The sequence below is a fragment of the Gymnogyps californianus genome, chromosome 27, assembly GCF_018139145.2.
Source record: "Gymnogyps californianus isolate 813 chromosome 27, ASM1813914v2, whole genome shotgun sequence".
NCBI classification, from domain to species: Eukaryota; Metazoa; Chordata; class Aves; order Accipitriformes; family Cathartidae; genus Gymnogyps; species Gymnogyps californianus.
In genome coordinates, this window is record NC_059497.1 from 6072246 (window position 1) to 6093265 (window position 21020).

Genomic DNA, 21020 nt, shown 5'->3' on the forward strand with positions numbered 1-21020 from the left:
CGTTTCCTCGCGCATCGGAGCACAGCTCTGTAGCTCAGCGCTCCGATTGCTTCCCCAGGCAGGCAGGAGCCTTGCCGAGTCCCATCTCTGCTCCCGTGGGTCCGCAAGGACTGGCCTGGCTCGCTTTTCTTGGAGCGGGGACGGGACACGGGTTAAATTCCTTGCAGGCAACCATGCAGAGCAGGAGGCCGAGCATCAAACTTGCTCCCGCTGCGATCTGCCATCCGTCTTCACAAAATTAAGCAGCTCTGGTGACAGGGACTCCTGCCTCCCCATGCGCCTTCTGATCCCGTTGCACCACCAAAAGCTCTTCTCCTCCATCCTCATCCTCTTGGGCTCCTCGCCCCGCACGTCGCCTGCCTGATACCCAGCTCTCTTCCACACCCGTCCTGCTCCCAGACCTCCGGGCACCTTCTGGGCTTTTCTTTGTCCCTCACAGGCGGCGCTTGTCACCGGCCACCTCCTGGTGACACAACAGAGTCGAGACACAGCCCGGGTGACATTAAACGCTCCAAGCTGTGACCGGAATCTAACAGGCTGCTCTAGAGAGCAGGAGTTTTAAGTCTTCGGAATCTTAAGTTTTAGTGACCGACGTATCTTTTACGTTACGAGGAAAATGAAGCCTTTACGAGAAGGATTTCCACAAGCTAGCTCCAAGGCGTCTGCTCTCAGCTTCTGCTCTCAGTTTGTTCTGAGGCAGGGACAGTAAAATAGGAACCAAAATACTCGGTGCTGTTCCCGCTTCTCTGAGAGAAAGCTGGAAATCGGAAGCTGAACCGGTACTTCCAATTTTCCTTTTCTTTGGAATATTCCAAAACCTCCACACAACAAAAAGGAAAAAAATATATAAATTAAAGCTTTATATTTTATTTACATAATGGAACTTTTCACAAACCCCCCCGGGAAACAGAAAAACAAAGCCTGCTACAGCTACATATTGATTAAAATATTTAGGTATACCTGTGTAAAGAGAAAAGGACAGTCAGCCACAACAAGAACAAAAACCACTTAGGAACCCAGGCGAGATTTCTTCTCCTTCTTGCTGATATCGCTCCCTTTTCTTTTCTGCGCGGTAGCGTCATTGGCGGTACTTCTTTCGCTTTGGTTTACTTTCTCTCCCAAAGGCTCGGAAGCCTGTGGTAACACAAGAAATAAAAGTAACAGCTCCGAATAATTTAGTTTTACAGCCCTCAGCATTGCCGTGCATTCCCAGCTCTGTGCACGTACGCCTTCGAACGCCCTGCGCTCCGCGAAGATCAGAACTGACCGCGCTTCCAGCTTTTACGCAGTGACCCCTAATTATCCTGCTCCCACTGCTGGAAATTTTAGGAAGGGGGAATGACAGGAGAGCAGGATAATGATTGAGCCTAGAAGCGCCACATACACGTTCGAGCCAGGTCTCTCTGGGGCTAAGTGTGTTGCTGTAAGGATCTCTTCACCCCGAGCCCTTTTAACGACGCACACAATTAACTTGCCAACGTGCTCCGAGCTGGAGCAGCGAGCACCGCTCCTGGGGCTTCCAGGGAGAAGACATCGCCCTCTCAGAAAGCACGCTCTCCAAATCGGGTGCACGGAGGGAAAGCACCCAGGTAAGGGAGGAGGCCCAAACCTAACTGATTTTTTGGGAACAGGTTTTGATCTGCTTAAGTGCGGTTTATTTTTATGCGACTCCTCTGCGAGGTAAGTCAGGGGGCAGAACGGAGGTGGGAAAAGAGGAAGGGTGATGGCAGGAAGGCTGCACTCTGCCGGGGATTAGGGAGACTGGTCAGGGAACGGAGGAGCAGGTGGAGAACAGGCGTAGCTGAGCGTAAGGCACAACCACAGCAGAACGCGGAGTCCGGTAGGAAAAGAGCTGAGAAAGAAACAGGGCTGCAGGATCCCCGGGGAAGGGTTTGATCAGGCTTCAGTCTTACTCGTCCTTCCTTCTTCCTGAGAAGCACTGCAATTATTTGTGAACAAACACATTGATTTGGAAGGAGTGAATCTCATGATCTTAAAAAAAAAAAAAGTATAATGAAATTAAATACACATCCAAAACACAGAACAGAAGAGGAGGAAAGAAAGGACGCTGCCAAAGGCAGCCACACAAAGTAACTGTGAAAGGCAAATTGAGGCAAGAAAGACTGTTCACGAAGACGGAGCTACACTCAGCTGAGCACGCAGAGCGTGTTTCTTACCCTCTTCTGCTGGCTGGCGTATTTCTCAGTCCACTCTTTGGCATTTAGCAAGAACAGTTGCTTGTTGTACTTGTACTCCGAGGACTGAACGTAACAAGCAAGACAAAGACAGAGATTTGATTTAATACAAACATCACACCGAGAAGCCAGGACTAAGGTCTGGCTTTAGGACTCCTAGAACCAGACCAAAACCACTACGAGCATGCAGCATGAAGCATAAAATTCATTTTGCTTGCTTTTGTTTGCCTGAAGAACACAGACTGCCGTTTGCACTGGCAGGCTTGAACACAAGACCTTTACCATCTCTCTTCCACTGCTGGCATAAACCCTGTACCGCACGCCCCAGCTGCTCCAGGGAAACGCAGTCATGCCCCCAGGCCTGATCCAGATCAAGCTACACCGCTACGTAATGTGCTAGCGCGTTAATCCAGAGCGAGTGAAGTGGAAGCCCAGCCTCAGTCTAACACACCGTTCCTTCCCAGTCCGTGCCCGTGGCCACAAGAGAGGAAGAGGAGCTCACGTACTATGTCTGCCATGAGAGGGTCATCAGGGTTGGGCTCCGCCATCAGCAGCTGTATGGAGGTCAGCAGCGTGGAGATGTTCAAGGACGGTCTCCACGCACCCTTCAAGGAAACGGGGCGAGAGAAGCAGTTAAGCAGAAAGAAACCTGCCCGCGGGCTGCCTAGAGAAACCTCGGGACTTACAGCATTTAAACCCAACCTGCCCACAAGCTGCCTTCATCCCCCACGGAAAACACCAGATCCGTTCTCAACACACAGGCTGCGGCCTCTCCAGGGACGCCTGACCGACAGCCACAGGCCGTATCCTGCGCACCTCTGCTGGGTCGGTATGGGGGTTCCCCGTTCTCACAGGGCCACCTAATGCCTTTTGACTCCAATGCTTAAAACCTTGGAAATTTATACAGAACAAAGAAGGTCATGTTCTAGTCTCTGAACAAAGGAGATGCCGCTCAAAAACTTTACTCCTGTGCTCCTGTGTAAATAAGTCAGTAGCAAAGAGACATTCAATAAGGCTTTTACAAGAAAAAGATAAGGAGTTCATTATCCTCTTCAGGCTCGCTTACCCATGCCCAAGTAGCGCTATCTTACCTTTGGTGGTAATTTAAGAACATCCAGGCAAATCCTTCCAGCAGAGTCAATGTTAGGATGATAGATAGGGGTCAGAAAGCGAATCTTTGGGGGCTCAAATGGGTACCTTTAAGGGACAAGTGTTAAGAAACAAAAAGTTATTTTTATATTTGTATGCCAGGCGCTTCATCACCCGAGCAATGCCATCATTTCCTCCCCCTGGCCATTTACTAAGTGACATCCTTCCCCGCAAATTTTTGGAGGGGGCAGCGCTCTGCCTTTGACGCTTTCAGCTGTGTCCGACTAGCACTGTCCTGGGCAGCTTTTCACAAAGCAGCAAACGCGATAGGAAGCTTTCTACTCATGAACGAGCTCCTTTCCAGAAAGCTTTGAGACAATATGATAAGGGAGAGATCTTGTCATAGTGCTTTGAGGTTGTTAATCACTACATCTTAGGAAGTCCAATGTGAAATAAGTGCATCAGCCAATGGAAATAATAATTACATTCCTTAAATGGTCTCACCTAATCAACCACATTCTTTGCTGGGAGGCTAAAGGAAAGACCAAAATGGTAGCGCTTACAGCACATATCTTACATCAGTTAACTTATATTTGAAGGAAGCACTACACCAGCTACTGAACTAGATGTCGTTGCCCACTTACCTTTCAGGAACAACTATTTCCAGGTTGAATATTCCTTTCTCATATGGTGTGTCTGCACCTCCTAAAATTTCTTTAAAAGCAAGATTAAAACATAAGCGTTACATTCAAAATCGCTTGAATTTGTCCAACAGTCTCCACATACCAGCCACGGTTACGTAACTCTAACACTGCTCAGATCCAGGAATAAAAAAAGGTCATCTTATCCGAGACCAGTTCCACCCCACGGCAATCAAAACCGTAGGCAGAGCGACCGAGCCATAGGCCAAACTATGTTTAAAGAAAAACAAGAAAAAAAAAAAAACCCCTAGACATTTTCCTAAAATTCCACACTTCCAAGCAACTTAAAAAGTACATGCCACCCAGAGAATCCAGACCTAGCAGCAAACTCTAATGCAGCCCTTACTTACAGAAAACTCCCACCCGAGAAGTACGTACGTGCTCGTAGGTCATCTAGATGGTTTTCATTTTGCCAGCAGGTGATGCCTGGAGGTGGCTCTGTGGCCAAGAGGGAGAGCTCCCTCTTCAGTCGCGATGCTCTTTGCATTGTGCTGAAACTCTAAGAGATTGGATTTTATTGCTGGCAAAATTAGCTTTTCAAAAATAGCACTTAAAATTGAGACTCTTTTTGGGCTAAGGAGAATTGACCTGGGTTTCAAGTTGTGACCCTGATGTGATAACCAGAGTCTCAGGAGCCTGTTCCTGGCTCTCGCACCCAGCTGGAGGAGGAGAACCAAATTCCCACCCTTTATAACCAGTCCTATCCCCTCAGTCCCCAGCTGAGTCTAATAAACCCTCCCAGTCCACCACTGGGCTCCACACCCCTGACGGGACTGGAACACCTGCCCTGGGAGAACCCTTGTCCCTTCAGGGTGAAACACTGTCCCTTCATGAACAGGGGTACCCATTGCCCTGCTGGGGCCTTCGCCCCTCAGAGGTGCCTTAAACTGGGATACCCACCAGTGCCCCCTCCCTCCAGCAGACAGGGACCCTCTTCCCTCTCCAAAGGCGCCCCACTCCCCTTCCTCTGTAGCAGGAAACCCCAAAGCTGCCTCAGGGATGGGATACTCCCTGCTATATGAATGCCCCTGACACCCCCCAAGGCAGGGACCTCCTCCCCCCCACTGCACTGATGCCCTGCACATCTCCATGGACAGGGACACCCCCGGGCCTGCCCCGAGGGGGACAGTGGGGACCTGGCTCACATAACCCACCCCAGACCTACCCACTCACCCCTAAAGGAGGGGGAACCCCTCCCTGGCTTAACTACCCCCTCAAGGCCTTACGTTTCCCCCCCCAGGCACAATTAACACCACACAGACCCAGCCACACCACCCCCATGGCCTACCCCCCCCCCAAGGAACTACCCAACCCCTCCTCAGTCTAGCTGCACCCCCCCAGCCTGACCACCTCTATGGAGAAGGAGCTTCACCCCCCTCCCTCAGCCTAATTATCCCCTCACACGGACAAGGATTGCCCCCCCCTCCCCCGCGGGCCTAACTGCCCCCTTACAGGGCTGGGAATGGCCTCCCCTGGCCTGTCCCCCCCCCAGCCTCGCAGAATCCGGCCAGGAACAGCCTCCCCCCCCCCAGCCTCGCTGCTTCCCCGGGCTAACGAACCCCCTCAGCCTAATTACCCCCCGGAGGAACGGCGTCCCCGGTTCAGGCCCCCCCCTCACACACCCGCTGCGTGAGGCGGCAGCGGCGCGACCCCCGACAGCGCGCGGCGGTAGGCGGGACTTCCCCCGGCGCCTAGCAACGAAGGGGGAACGCCTCGCGGGCAGCCCCTCCCCACGGCCCGCCACGCCGGCGCTGATTGGGTACCGCCCAGCCTCGCCCCCTCGGCGGCGGCAGTTCGAATTCGAAGTGGAAGGGGCGCTGCTATTGGAAGAGCCCTGCAGGCGGGAGCGCAAGCCCCGCCCCTTCCATAAAACCCCGCTGTATGGGCGTGGCTTACAGAGTGGGGGGCGAGCCGCGGGCGCTGAGGGGTCGGTGGGGGAGCGGGGCCTGGAGCGGGGGGGGGGACCCGCGGCCGCCCCGCCACCATGGGACGCCCCCGGCCGCCGCCCCCGGCCCCAGGCCGCGTTAAACCCCCGCGGGCAGCAGGCAGGGCCCCGATGGGGGCGGCCCTTGCGTAACCGCGGCGGCCCAGCCCAGCCCAGCCCCGCCCGGCCCGGCCTGGCCCCTCCTCCCCCGGCCGGCGTTGTGTAACCGGGCACGGTGGGGCGAAGGGCCGGGCCAGCCGCCGCGGGGCTCAGGGAGCAACCGGCCGCCGGGCCCGCTGCACCCACGGGCCGCGGGGAAGGAGGTAAAGGCGGACCGTGGGTGCTGGGAGCCGCGGCGGAGGCGTGGGGTCGGGCCGGGCCACTCGCCCCCCCCCCCCGCCCGCTGCGGGGCTGGTGTAGGGGCCGCCGCCTCCGCTCCCGTCCTCGTCCCTTCCCCGCCCGTCTGAGGGCCCCGGCCCGTCCCCCCCCACGGGCAGGGGTCCCCGGGCCCCCGAGGTGCTGCGGGAGCCGCGGGCTGTGGGGGAAGAGCCGGCCAAGGCCCTACATGGGGGCGGTTTTGGGGCCCTTTTCCCGGTGTGACTTAAAATGCCGTTTTCTTGTACCAAGTGCTATATATAGCACTTAATTTATTATCTAAGCTGTTAGAACAAGAGAAATAACACAGAGGTGTTGGATCAACAGCAGCCTCAGGTCTGGCTCGATGTGGAGACTGGGATTATGTAACCAAATTAATGCAAAAAATTTGGATTCTTCTTAAATCCCAATTAAGGAATTGTTCTCAAGCCTGCCAAATCAGAATACCGTTAAACAACGGTGACGATTATTCCACTTCAAAAGCCCAAACCACAGTTTCAGAGGGCAGTCGCGAGGCTGCTTTTTCCAGCTGGCTGACACGTGTATTTAAAGCTTTATAATTGCATTACTATTGCTTCCTAAGTGGACAGGCTTATAGCCAAGGAGAACATCTGTGGTTTGACTTAACTGGACAATCAAGAGTGCCTGGAGAGGAAATTAAACTGTTAAAAGTTTTCCTTCCTAGCTCGTGGGCCTCATTCCGTACGTGCCCCATCTTGCTCTGCCAGCTCCGAGGGGCGGCGGACCGGAGGGCGGTGAGCCGGCTGCGATCCTCCTCCTCTCTCAGGAGTTACACAAAAGCCTCGAGTCACTCAGACCGTCTTTGATGCAGAATCCACCTCGATGCATATATTTGTGGTATTTAGGAGTGTTTAAACCTGGGCAACTGATTTCCCAGTGCTTGTAGGAACAGGAGCAGCGCAGCTGGATTCGGATGGTGACGCTCTGATGACCACTGCATGCCTCCAGCAGACCTCTGCCTGCAGAGAGAAATGCTTATCAGCAGGAGAGCCGTGATCAGCGATTGTGTGGCATCCTCTTTTTGGGGTGACACGTTGTAAAGACCCCGGAGCGTCAACCAGGTAACTCTCGAGGTAAGGCCCAGTTGTCTGATTTGGGGTTTTCCTTGCTTTCTGTCGTGGTGTACCCCTCCCAAAGTGTGGGCACGTATCAGCTGCGAGGTGTATTTTCTGCCTGCGCTGGTTGATTTTTGATGAACGGACGTAATCCAGACGTGGCAGGGAGTCTGCCCGCCCTTGCTGGGTGAACGGCCTCAAGTCACCAGTTCATGGCGAGTTAGAAGAGAAACGGTGGATAAATCCTAACGCAAAGTCGATCGACAGACAGTGCCTGCTCTGCCTTCCCCCCATCACCCCGGAGGATCTTCCCCTTCCTCCTGACAGGGCAGGGGTGTCTGAGGGCGCAGTCCCTTGGTGCTGAGCCACCACCTCCTTTCCGACACCACCCGTAGTGCTGCCGGACCTGCACCAGCGATCCCCCACCCTGTTCCTTGCCACCCAGCGGTGGGTCCCAGCTCCCCACCCGGCCCTGACACCTCTTCGGCTCTGGGCTCACTCCCTCCCCAGCGTGCCCCAGCCCCCTTTCCTGGAACCCCTACTCCCCACCAGCTCTGATTCCCCCAGTCCCCTGCGCTGGGATCCCCAGAGCTGCTCCTGACCCCGTCCCCTTCTAGCCCTGGCCTGGTGTCCCCCTGCCCTGTACCCAGTCCCTCCCAGTCCCTGCCCTGGTGTGGCCCTGCTCCCCACGGCTGTGTCCCACTGGCCCTGCAGGGAATGCCACCACTGGAAGGGATGGGATGGGCCCCTCCCCACCCCCTTGGACCCCCCCTCCGGGACACCCTGGGCTCGGGGCTATCCCATGGACTGTGTGGGGCTGGGAGGCCCCAGGTTTGGGGTGGCCCCATGGGCTATGTGGGACCCCAAGTTTGGTGTTGCCCCATAGGTTGTATGGGGCACTGGGCTCAGGGTGACCCCATAGGCTCTGTGGGGGGTGCAGGGCGCTGGGCTTGGGGCAGCCCCATAGGCTGTGTCCTGAGATGGCGGTGTTCCCGTAGGCCGTATGGGGAGGCCCCACAGGCTGTGTGGGGCTGCACAGCCCTGGGCTCAGAGCAGTCCTCCAGGCTGTGTGGGGCTGTGAGGCTCCACAGGCTGCGTGGGGCCAAGGGGCACTGGGCTTGGGGTGATCCTGTGGGCTTTATGGGGCTGCAAGGCCCTGGACTCGGGGGTCACTGGGCTTGGGGTGATCCTGTGGGCTTTATGGGGCTGCAAGGCCCTGGACTCAGGGGTCACTGGGCTTGGGGTGATCCTGTAGGCTTTATGGGGCTGCAAGGCCCTGGACTCGGGGGTCACTGGGCTTGGGGTGATCCTGTGGGCTTTATGGGGCTGCAAGGCCCTGGACTCGGGGGTCACTGGGCTTGGGGTGATCCTGTGGGCTTTATGGGGCTGCAAGGCCCTGGACTCAGGGGTCACTGGGCTTGGGGTGATCCTGTAGGCTTTATGGGGCTGCAAGGCCCTGGACTCGGGGGTCACTGGGCTTGGGGTGATCCTGTGGGCTTTATGGGGCTGCAAGGCCCTGGACTCGGAGTGGCCCTGCAGACCGCGTGGGGCCACAGGGCTTGGGATGGCCCCAAAGGCTGGCGGGGGGCCTCAGAGCCCCTGACTCGGGGCAGCTCCTCAGTGAGGCCAGCTGGTGCAGGCTCCTGCCACGGGATGCAGGGCACTCTTCTAGCACCCTTTGCATGGTTTGCTACCCAAAAGTACCAGCTGGGTGCTCCCCCAAGCAGTGGGAGAATCACCTTGTTTTTCCTGTTCTCCTAGGACGTGCAGGCAGGGCGGTGCCCGAGCTGGGGTGCAAGGCAGAGCACCCCGCAAAGCCCAAACCCCCGTGTTCGGCTATGCACGGTGCTGCCCAGCGCTCGTGAGCCTGCGAGTTTGCAGGGTTCGCTTATCGGGGGGGTTGCAATGGGCTGCGTCACGGCCTGGGAGCGCAACTGGGTTTGTCGTGGTGATGCTGATGAGTGTTTTTGGGAACAGGGCAAGTCAGATCATCTTTTATGAGGCTGGTAAAGCTGTTGATTGTGGGTTGAGCGGGGCCAAGGGGCCGAGTCACCTATTGCAGCCATTTGGGAGGGTGTGAGTGGAGCAGTTTGGCTGGAAGACCTGACCTGGATTAGAGATTATTGTTTGGTTCTTTGCTGATCCCTAATCTCTTAATTCTTCTCTGGGTGGTAACGCTTGAAATCAGGAGCAGATGTGGACCCACCTCGGAGGTGGACGTTGAGCTTCCCCCCTTTTACGTGGGAGAGAGCACGTCGGGGAGATGCTGCTGGGTTTGGTACAAACACAAGGTGGCAGCTGGGCTCATTGTTTCTGTGTGCTGTGTCTGCTGAGTCCATCACCCCTGAGCAGAGCAGCCAGCAGTCGTGGGGCAGTTTCTCAGACCCTGCCCTGAGCTACCCCAGACTGAGAGCCAAGATCAGCCCTCCTGCCTCTCCTCTGAACTCAGCTGAAGCAGTTCAAAGGGGAATGAATGTGTGCTAATCCCTCCGTCAGCCTCAGCTTAGAAAAAGAGTGGTTTTGTGCAGTTACCACCACCCAGCTCTGCTATGGAGAGAGGAGGGCTTCTGACACTTAGAAGCACCATGAGGTCTCCTGGGGCTAGGAAAGATGGATAAAAACTATGACGAACCGATGAATTGAGACATTATGCTCTTGTATCGGCATTGGTTGGGCTGTGCTTTGCTTTCCCTTGTTTCACCTTGAAGCCTTAACAGTCTTGTTAGTGAGGAAACATGCCATGTCTTTCAGATGTCTCCTACTGAAATCCAGAAAGGCTTTTCACTGCCAGAGCGAGTGTTGTATCAGGTCTCTGATGAGCTGAGGGCTCCCGCAGAGCTGTTCTCCCTGCGGCCCATTATGTATGAACGGAGGCAGAGCTCCTTGAAATCATCTTCTCGCTGTTGACTTATGGAAGGTTTGCTGATGGCCACATCTGTGGGGTTATAAGATGTTTTTGCAGTAAATGGAGCTCTGGTAGCTCTGTCTGTTTTGATTTCTTCCTTCTGGTGAGCGCTATTGGGATGTAATTTAATTTAGGGATTTAATTTAAGGACTTGAGTGACTCATTTGGGGAAGAAGCCATTCTCTGTGGAGCGAGGTGGTGATACTGCTTGCTGAATGGTGGGACCTGGCTGAGGAGACTGAGGAGAGCGTTTTGGCCCTGTTTCTGCTTTTCCCTCTCATGAAAACTTATCAAAAAGCAAAAGAGATTTGTGGTAAAAAGAGCTGAGGGCTGTTTGGAGCTCTGTTTCTAACTGTTAATTGACCTTGTTCTTTATAGGGATTGTGTATCCTGAAAGCCAAGGGTTCCCTTCTTCTTTTAGCACGTCTGAGGAGAACAGCCAGGATGCCGCATCACACCATTCACCTTTTCCGGAAGGGACTTCGGCTTCATGACAACCCAACGCTGCTGGCCGCGCTGGAGTCCTCGGAGGTCGTCTACCCTGTCTACATCTTGGACAGAAAGTTCGTGACGTCTGTGATGCACATAGGCGCCCTGCGGTGGCATTTTCTGCTGCAGTCCCTGGAGGATCTCCAGAAAAACTTGGGTCAGCTGGGCTCTTGCTTGCTGGTTATTCAAGGAGAGTATGAGTCTGTTCTTAGAGATCACATCCAGAAGTGGAATATCACGCAAGTGACTCTGGATGCGGAGATGGAACCGTTTTACAAGGAGATGGAGGCCAACATACGACGTCTGGGAGAAGAGCTGGGGTTTGAGGTGCTTTCTCTGGTGGGCCACAGTCTTTACGATACCAAACGGTAGGTTTATTTTAGATTTAGCAAGCATCAGGGAGAAAAGGCCAAGTATTTTGGTCTTTCTGGATCCTAATGTGTTCCTTTTGAGAAAATTGGACTATCTGAGATGAACGTGGCACTGTTTGCTGGAGAATTTTTGTGTGTTGGTCTGCTGGAAGTAACAGAAGAGATTTTGCACAGGTGTTAGGATGTTGGGCTGCGATTTGAGTCTAAAGAGTTTGTTAATTTTTTCCTTTTGGGCAGTTTAATTCACTTAAAAACTTAGATTAGTTACTCTTTTAAAGAGAATGGAAGAAATTCTTTAACACATTTAATAGGACTTTTATATACATTCTTTGTCAGATTTTTAAAAATTTTTCTAATCAGCTTTCACTGGTGTCTGGATACGCTTGGATCCAAGCTGTTATGCAGAGCTGAATGACTGAAGGTATTGAAATTAATAATAATAGGGAGGTAATCAGTAATAGCTAAAACAGCCTTAACACTCCCATTCTGGAAAGCCCCTAATTTACGTAAATGAATGGATGGATGCGACTTGCCATCTTGAATTCAAGCTGTCTGTTTGCACAGGTGGTTGCTCACATAGAGGAGTTATTTACTGCCCTGAACCTGACTTTTGTGATCAGGCTGCCTCTGGCAGCCCCAGAGGTGTCCCGCACCTTGCACTCTGCTGTCCGGCTATGTCTGGCTGTACAGAGCTGCCCAGTTGAAGCCATGGCTGGCATCTTGGTCCCAAGTTTGTCGTCTCAAGTCCTGAGAGGCTGCTCTCGGGATGGATGTGCGTTCACCCAGGGAAGTTTTACTTGTAAAATCTGTAATTTCCACATTCAGTTGCACGAACTGAGGCTGTTCCAGCCTGTGCTGTCACCTTCCTATCCACTGGCAGCTCCAGCTTCCTTCTTGGTTTATATTATGGTGGAAAGTGATCTTGTTTTATTTAGGATTTTGGACCTGAACGGTGGGACTCCCCCATTAACATACAAGAGGTTCCTTCACATTCTGTCGCTGCTTGGTGACCCTGAGGTGCCTGTCCGAAACCTTACAGCTGAAGACTTCCAGTAAGTAACAGCTAGCCAGCAGGAAATTGCAGGTCTTTTTCCCCTTTGGCCCAAAGGAAGAGCGAGGGCCAAATGATAACGGGGTGGTTTAGATGTTATGTTGCATTACTTCTGCGCATGGGGGGGTTATTGATTGTACGTACAGGGGACGTGATTCTGCTGTCAGGAGGGGAGAGCAGATGAGAGGTGGCACGGTCCAAAGACTTAAGCTTTTGCAAGGCACATTGAGACAAACTTTTAAGGCATATAAAAGTTTAACAGAGGAATGACTAAGGAATTACAGGTTTCTTCTCAAAGGTGTGCTCTAGCTTCCTCTCAAATCAAGATTTAGGGCAGGAATTGGATGAACCACTATAGTTTGTTCTATGCAAGATGTTTGGTGGAATAATCATACTGTTCCCTTCTGGCTTTAAATCTTTTCTCTCCTCCCCTCTGCTGTATGGGAAGGAGGGACTGAGCTCATGTCTCTCAGGACCTGAGAAGAAGCTCAGGGTCAAGGATGTCTTATGCTTAGCTCTGCATGAGGAGAGGTCAGTGATCCAAAGGGAGGTAAGGTTGGGATAGGAGAGAGTTGGCCACTGGGGATGGGACTGCAGGTACTTGGGACTTCTGTGTCAGGAGCCTCCTGTGTGACCTCAGCTCTGTGTCGGTAGCCTAGGCTTAGGTCTTCTCATCTTGGGGGAATCCCATTAATTCCTGAACGTTGTCCTCGGATAGTCCCATGATAAGACCCATATAACTATTGGGATAGATCAGTTCCTATATTTTTTCTTGCACTGTGTTGTTTTTTTTTTCCCTAATTTGTGTTATTTGCACTTTTTAAATTAATGATGATGATGAGAGATAAGTGGTTCACATGCTTCCCAGCAGGCCTCTGTTACGCCAGTGCTCTTGAGAGCTGCACTGGCCCCTTCTGTAGGTGTCTGCAACAGAGCTGAGCTCAGTTTTTCCAGGTAAGCGGAAAGATCTCTTTTGATCTCTTGAGTTCCTTCATGGTTTTTGAGAAGTCTGCGTACCACTGACACTTCCCTGAACCTCCTCTTCTGTGTTTTACAGGGCGGAAAAAAACATACCCTGATGCTCTTCCAGCCTCACAGGGGGCAGAGGCCTTGGGGAAGCCTCAGCAGCTGAGGCTCCAGAAGAGATGTGGGGGGACTGCTCAGAGGCGTGGGCTTGGGGGGCCCCCACCTTGGTTAGGAAGGAGCAGCTGGGGAGGCGGCCCAGGGAGCTGATCTGCCTCCTTCCCTATCAAACCTCTCCCAGAGCGATCTCTTCCCAGAGGCACAGGAGCTGGAGCGGCCTTTGGAGGCAGCACCAGTGCCCCGTAATTGTGTTTAGAGTCTGAGGAGGATCTTAGCTCCCTCCCAGGGATTGATGGAACAACTGGGGGAAGCTGGAGAGGAGGTGTCTCCAAGTCTTATGTAGCAGATGGGAAGCAAGAGGGATGTCTGAGCAGTGGGGGCTGCAGCCGACTGCTCTGACCGCTGTAATTTGGTGGGTCTGTTCCTCTTCCCTCAATTCAGGCTAGAATTACCTGGAGTGATTGCAGGACAAGCTCTTTCTTCCCCAAGGAGAGTGCAGCCTGGGGTTTCTGGCTGTGCTTTTGTTCCCCTGTGCTCTGGCTGTGTCGCGACAGAGGCAATGGACAGGGGCCTTCCTCCCTCTTCTGGCTCCGGTTCCCTCTTTGAAAGAGGCCTCTCTTTCACATTAGGAGATGTAGGCCCCCTGACCCGGGCCTGGCTGAGTGTTACAGGGTGCCTCTCCCTGTGGATTTGAAGATCCCCCTGGAGAGCCTCTCTCCCTGGAGAGGAGGGGAGACCGAGGGGCTACAGCGCCTGGAGCAACACTTGACTGACCAGGTCAGCCTTGATTTTACATGGGTGATGCTGGTGGCTCTAGGTGGGCTGAGGTTAGTGTCCTCCTTTTACGGGTGGTTGTGTCTGGACCTCGAGAAGCTGCTCAGCCATGGAGTCCTGTTCCAGCTCTAGCTGAGTTTTTCCCTGCCGGGGCTCAGCTCTTGGTAGCCAAGCCTGCCTTGGTGCTGGCTGCTTTTAAGCAGATGCTTTACCCACTCCCAATTTCATAAAGTGGAAAAGATCTTCAGTGCGGTGCTGTTGGACCTAGAGAGCTGTTCCCTGTCTTACAACATCACCCGGCTCTCTGGGAAGAGCAGAGCTTCACAGCACCCACGGGTGAGACATGGCCTTGATGTTGGGCTTGGAGGAGGTCTGTGTATTTGGAGATCTTGGAGGAGGATGGCAGCCTGGTCTCAAGATTTTGTTGTCCTTGATGGTGGCATTTGTGGGAGGATAGGTGGTGGGAGCATTTTCCAGGCATGACATTGAACAGGCCTCTGTGATGCAGAAGCCAATTGCCAAGAGTTTTTTTCCCTGTTTCATTAGCTGGACGTGTGTCACCTTGCACTGCCTGAACCTGGATTTCTGTTTTCCTTTTAGGGCTGGGTGGCAAGTTTTACTAAACCGAGAACAATCCCAAATTCGCTGCTTCCAAGCACCACAGGCCTGAGCCCATATTTCAGTATGGGCTGTCTGTCAGTTCGCACCTTTTTTTATAGGTTGTCAAACATTTATGCTCAGGTAAGAAAATAATTGGTCATAGTTAGGCAAATCCAGCACTGTGACATGTCTGGCATGTGAGGCTAGGATTTAACACTCGGATCATCTTGGTAGAGACCTGGTGCATCAAAAAATGCTACTTTGCTCATGTCTTCTCACAGTGTCCTACGAAATCTGTGAGTGGCTTTATATGTTGTGTGAAACACCTGTGAATGTATACAGCTTTTCCCAATTAAGTTTTAGAAATATGAGAAATAGGGAACAATGAGACCTGGAAGCAGCAGGGAAACTCAGGAAAACCCTCCTAAAATTCAAGGAGTTCAAGACATCTGCCCAATGTTTAAGTGAAGTTTTTGATCGGTTTAGCCTGTTCAAGCAGTTTTGTTTTTAGAAAGCATCTGGTTTTGTCTTAGACAAGGTTTAACTGTAGCATAAGCCAAAACCAACTTCTGAAAACTTGTTTGATTCTTAAGAAAAAGTATGGTTGAAACCAACCCAAGAAAACCAAGGTCTCCCTGAACCTCCTTCTGAAGAGCATCTCTTGAGACATAGCTGAGCCACCTGAATTCAGCTAGCCGAGCAGTTAATATGTTAATAAACGCATGTTTGGTTTAAGAAATCCCAGTGTGACACCATTTTGGAAGGTAGATAGAGAATATTTGAGGTAATACTGAGGTCTAACAGAGTTCAGCTTTGCTTTTGGGCATATAGCATTGCTTCGGATCTTTGATTTCTTTGGCTTTCATGGTAAAGTGCCATGAAGCCAGTAGTGTAGTGAGATTAGTCATTATTTTATGGGCCTGGCAGTCACAAAATGAGTGAGGCTGCAATGGTATGTATGAACTGAAGCTTTCACCTCATGTGTCTTTTGCAGGCCAAGCATCACTCTCTGCCCCCAGTGTCGCTCCAAGGGCAGCTTCTGTGGAGGGAATTCTTCTATACAGTGGCATCAGCAACACCAAACTTCACCAAAATGGCTGGGAACCCCATCTGCCTTCAGATCAGTTGGTATGAGGACGCAGAGAGGCTCCACAAATGGAAAACGGTAACAAGATGCATTGCCCCAACTGCTACGTTTCAGTTTAGAGTTTTTCTGTTGCCTTGGGATTGGTCCCTGCTGGCTATTTGAGGTGGGGCTCACAGCGGCACGCAGGAAAGAAGCGTAATGAAGCTTTGTGCGGGAGGGCTGATGTTTCTTTTCTGCTGCAGGCACAGACGGGGTTCCCGTGGATTGACGCGATTATGACCCAGCTGCGCCAGGAAGGCTGGATCCATCACCTTGCTCGGCACGCCGTCGCCTGCTTCCTGACGCGGGGGGACCTTTGGATCAGCTGGGAAGAGGGCATGAAGGTTCACTTCTGGTTTTTTGTTTTCTCTGTTCTGGCTGACCTTGAGAAACCCCTGCAAAACGTGAGCCTGGCAGTGGGAGGTGGTACTGTAGAGCAGTGCTTCGTTACTGAGCCTCGCTAGAAATCTCATGGTTTATGAAATCTCATGGCCTCTCGCTTGAGTCTGAGCCCTGCTGTGCTCGGTGCAGTGATGAAAGGTCGTTCCCGTCCCCAAAGCCTGATGGTTTTTGGGTGGTGAGGATATTGGAGACCTGCTCAGTCTGCAGCAGGCCTCAAAGCCAGACCTTTGGGCTTTGGGTTGCTCTATCTTCCTTCTGGCAAACTGTCTTGCTGGAGAGCCTTCCCTGTGTGCCCTGTGAGAAGGGTAGCCCAGACCAGGACGGTGCTGTGCTTTTAGCTGCAAGCTTCACCCTTCATCTCCCAGCCTGCTTTTGTTTATTTTTTGCAACTTAGCCATTTCAGGGGTGTTTCTTTCTTTCTCTTCCCATCCCTGAAGTGCAGGTGTTTGAAGAGCTGCTTTTAGATGCTGACTACAGTATCAATGCGGGGAACTGGATGTGGCTGTCGGCCAGCGCGTTCTTCCATCGGTACACGCGGATCTTCTGCCCCGTCCGCTTTGGGAAGCGCACGGATCCCGAGGGGCAGTACATCCGGTAGGGCGATGCCCGGCATGGCGCCGTCTGCTCCGTTAGAGCTTCCCTGGCTCCTCGTACAGCAGGAGCTGATGAACTCGGTCTGTTTGAAACACAAACACCTGTGAAACAGGGGTCATAGCAATGATTTTATTTAACACGTAAGGAAACTGAGACACAGAAAAGCAGAGAGACATACCCGTGGTTGCACCGGTGATGACTGAGCCGGGCATTGTATTGATTTGTGAGCACCTGTCGGCTCCAGCACCGTGTTTGATCACCAGGCTGGCTCCTCTTTCTAAAGGACTTGAGTAAAACTTCCCACAGCTTCCCCCACTCCAGTCTGTGCTGTGTTTCTTGGTTTTGTAGGTGGTCTGATTAATGTCGGACACTCTGAGTGAGTCCTCTTTGCTTCAGAGTCTCAGTTTCCTTATCTCTCGATAAGGTACTGATGGGCTTTCTCATAAGTAGTGGGTGATTTTACAGCTGACTGCAATAGGAGCAGACTGTGGTGATGTCGAGCAAACAACTCCATTTCTCCACATCTCCTCTTCCTCACATCCTGTCTGGCTTTGGGTATTGTCAGGGGGAAGCCCATGCTGACATACCTGACAGAGTGGGACAGAAAATTACTTTCCCATTCTGTAAGAATTTTTTAGATTTTTTTTTTTAAATCAGTTTGTTTTTGAAATTTATTAAAGTTTAGGATGAAATGTCAGTGAAAATGTTAAAATACAAAATACTTTGGATGAAGTCAAAACTGAAGTAATGTTTAAATCAACCCATTTATTCTATGCTGTAAAGTTAACTTTTGGAAGGTATCACCCTATGGAGCTTTCAAAACATAAAACCAGGGGGTTTTGTGCAAAATGAATCAGAACTTTCCCATGCATTGTAGTATCAATACGATCACCAAGAATTAATATGGCATAGGTTGGTTTACACTTCTCTTAAATGTATGAGTATTTGTCTGCAGGATTGTAAAAACCCGTATTATTCCTGTTTTGCAGGAAGTACTTGCCTATGCTGAAGAACTTTCCCTCCAAGTACATCTACGAGCCCTGGACAGCGTCTGAAGAGGAGCAGAAGCAAGCGGGGTGCATCATAGGTAATTCATTCGGATACCTTGCTAAGGATTTTGCTGCTGCTAACTGTCCAAAATAATTACATGTGTGAGATGGAAGTGTCACACTTCCAACACAAGTCATGCATTTATCTTCTGAAAATGGATTAATCCAGCAGTCTACCTTCTGTCAATTCTCCTTTAAAGTTTTTTACTGGAGTCTAATTTGAGAGTACATATTTTTGCCTCAACTTCATGTCCTAAAACTATTGGATCACTTTAAGTTCTTGCCTTTGCATTTATCTGTCTGGGATGCTTGGCTGCCTTTAAATAGTATCTGAACATCTTGTGCTTTTACACTTGCTCTAATGCATCTTTGAAGTCTCTTATAAGCTTATGTCTAAATGGGAGCTCTTACTCTTTGATGGAGAGAAATAGGCACTTCTGAAGAGTGGGCCACATGGTTATCTTAGATGCCATTTATTTTAAGAAAAGCTGCAAGCATTTGCCTTGGTGCAAATCCAGTGAAACATCCTTGATTAGTTCTGTAAAGGCCGCTGTCTCCATGTTGCACCAGGCCAAGATTACCCCTTCCCAATGGTGAACCACAAGGAAGCCAGCGATCACAACCTGCAGCTGATGAAACAGGTCAGAGAGCAACAGCACAGAACAGCCCAGCTCACGAGAGGTAAGAGGGTGCTGCAGCACTGGATGTTCAGCGTGCTGCGATGCAGAGGCTGTCCCCAGCTTTGGGGGTTGGTTTTGTGTTGATTTCCGGGACGTCTTTCCTCTTGGTTACCAACACCATGTGCTGCTCTTCTAGTTACTGTTAAAATGGGAAACCAGAGGTCGAGCAGCGTCCCTTCCCTTCTGGCTGCTCTTGCAGGATGGGAGCTTGCTTGTGCCTGCTGGAGGAAAGCCTTCCCAAAAGCAGACCTTGCCTACCTTCTGTAGGTCTGTCCAAACAGACTCCCCAGCCCCCAGGGCTGCCGGGTGTATCTCCAAGGTGCAGAAATCTCTGCAGCTCTGCCCACGCCTCTTGCAAACCAGAGCATCGTTGTTTGTCCTTTTTACCGTGATCTACCCTGCCCCACAGCAGGAATTATTTGAGATTCCCACTGACCACTAATGAGTGAAAAGCCCTTGAGAGCTGAGTTGCTCTAAGAAATTTACCTTTTGACCTTGTTTTCTAAATAGGTTAAACATATGCATAACAACCCGGTAGTTATCAGGTAAGGCTGGAACACTCAAACTGGGGGGAGCCTGAATTAATGAGGTATTTCCAATCACACAGATGTTTCACTTATATGGTGCCTGTGCTCTTAAAATTGAAATCCCAGGACCTGTGGTGAGCTCTTAGCCTCAGAGGAATCCTCTGCAGGGAGGAAAGTGAAGCAACGCTTTTGTATTTAAGAGTATGCCATAGCAGCCTCTGTATATATTACAGAAATCCAACATTGCAGCAGCTGCGGGGAGTCTTAAGTACTCCTGCCTCAATTGCTATGGTCAGAAGGAATTAATTGTTCCCAATCCTGTGCATACTAATGTATCCCGGAGGTTGCACATTGGTACCTTCCCGATAAAACCAATATATGCTGACGGTTCTCCCACAAACCCTGCGGTATAAGGGAGTAAATGTTGTTGTGATTGCCCTTGGGAGATATGGAAAGCCAAAGCCTGAGAACCGAGAGTCCCCTATTCCCAGCGTTGTTCTTGTTGCCTGTAAATAGAAGCATTTTCTGGCACGCTTTGTAACTTCACCTGCTACTGTCATTGCGGGCTGTTGCACTGAAGTCGGAGAAGGACTTGCAAACTTGAATTCTTCTTTCCTTCTTGCCATAGATGATACAGATGACCCAATGGAAATGAAGGTAAAGCGTGACCGCTCTGAAGAAAATGTTTCAAAAGGAAAAGTGGCCAGGATGACAGAACAAACCGAGATCCCGTCAGGGATTACCCGTTTGGAACCAAAAAATGGCAAAAGGGGAGAGGCAGAGGCCAGCTGAACTGGACAAACTGCACTCAGTACAGTACATCTTGCCCTGCAGATGGTGTCTCTTGTTCGTGAACTGACCTCCAAGAAAAGTGTCGTATCTTGAATGTGTTTGTTAGTGCAGTTATTTTAAATGAAATTGTCTGTCTGTGAGCGCCTTACGAGCCGTTTGTTGCAGCTGTGAGGTAAATTCAAGTGGTGACTGGTTTTGACAGGACATGTTGCTATAGCGTTGTTCAAATCCACTTGATGTTCATGCATCTGTATAAATAATTTTAAGGATGAATACTAGTCTTTCCAACATGCCAGATAAGGGTCAGTTGAAGAATATATGCACATTAATGTGTTCACACATTAGTGTTAAAAACTTGATTTGCCTGTCTTGTAGAGACAGAGGCTTAAGGATTTTCATACATGGTTTTTAAATTCACAGTTTGTGCTTGCAGTCCCCAGTTTGGGGAGGTACAGCAGAATGCAGCCCGTTGTAAGGTTGTGTGTAGTTCTTACGACTGAAACGGGACCCCTTATGCATTTTAAGGGTAACACTGCAAAATGTCTCACTGAACTAGGGCTGATGTACAGCTTTCTTCACCAAAGCTCTCCTTCTTGGCTAATTCCTCTAGAACTGTAGGGTAGATATAATTTCTATCATGTACCACATGTAAAAATTTACCCTTCCATTGAAATGTCTCGTTGTGAAGTTTCACAAGGCTGGATTAGTCGATTCTCTTTGTTACGGTTGGGGTTTGGGTGGGGGTGGGGGGAGTGGAGTGGGTTTTTAATCACTGTAGGTACTGGTTTTGCTTTTAAAAGAAATAAAAACTATTTCTGACATGAAAAATGCAAGGTCTGTAGAGCAATCTGTTATCACAATTGGCATCCATCTGTCCTCTTTGGAAACCTGGCTGCAAGACAACTCCAGCAGCAATCCACTGCACCCAAACTCCTTCACTTTGAAAGCATCCGTGGACCTAGCGCAGAAGCAGCACGGGACCCACGTGCACCAGGAGGAGGCCAAACGCTGCTCCTAGCAGCATCTTCCAACGCTGCTGGTGACCTGCAGGACCTGCCAGGGAAGTGCACAATGGCAGCAGAGCGGCACTGCCTTCTGCTTCTACAGTCAATACAAACGCTGCAAGGACTGGCAGGCTGATCTGAGAGGCTGGTCGTACCCTCCTGCTGCGCCAAGCCTGCGTCGAGCTCCTGGAGGCACTGATGTTACTCGACATT

The 21020-nt window shown here is 51.2% G+C and overlaps 3 protein-coding genes across 3 annotated transcripts in view; 1 reads left to right on the top strand and 2 right to left on the bottom strand.

The window, feature by feature from the left end:
- LOC127026358 (guanine nucleotide-binding protein G(i) subunit alpha-3) overlaps positions 1-21020 on the bottom strand; it is a 378524-nt gene that overhangs the window by 91836 nt on the left and 265668 nt on the right. The window lies entirely within an intron of this gene.
- Positions 844-5650, bottom strand: UBE2T (ubiquitin conjugating enzyme E2 T). The gene is made up of 7 exons (XM_050911561.1): positions 5608-5650; positions 4364-4484; positions 3929-3998; positions 3287-3392; positions 2702-2800; positions 2178-2261; positions 844-1134 (listed from the first exon to the last, which is right to left on the bottom strand). The coding sequence occupies exons 2-7, from the start codon at positions 4470-4472 to the stop codon at positions 1009-1011; spliced, it is 594 nt and encodes a 197-aa protein (XP_050767518.1). The 5' UTR covers positions 4473-4484; positions 5608-5650; the 3' UTR covers positions 844-1008.
- On the top strand, positions 6186-20523 carry LOC127026350 (cryptochrome-1-like). Its single transcript, XM_050911546.1, has 12 exons — positions 6186-6232; positions 7192-7378; positions 10644-11122; positions 12061-12177; positions 13889-14036; positions 14634-14774; positions 15628-15798; positions 15963-16103; positions 16604-16755; positions 17745-17842; positions 18375-18485; positions 19640-20523. The coding sequence occupies exons 3-12, from the start codon at positions 10710-10712 to the stop codon at positions 19801-19803; spliced, it is 1656 nt and encodes a 551-aa protein (XP_050767503.1). The 5' UTR covers positions 6186-6232; positions 7192-7378; positions 10644-10709; the 3' UTR covers positions 19804-20523.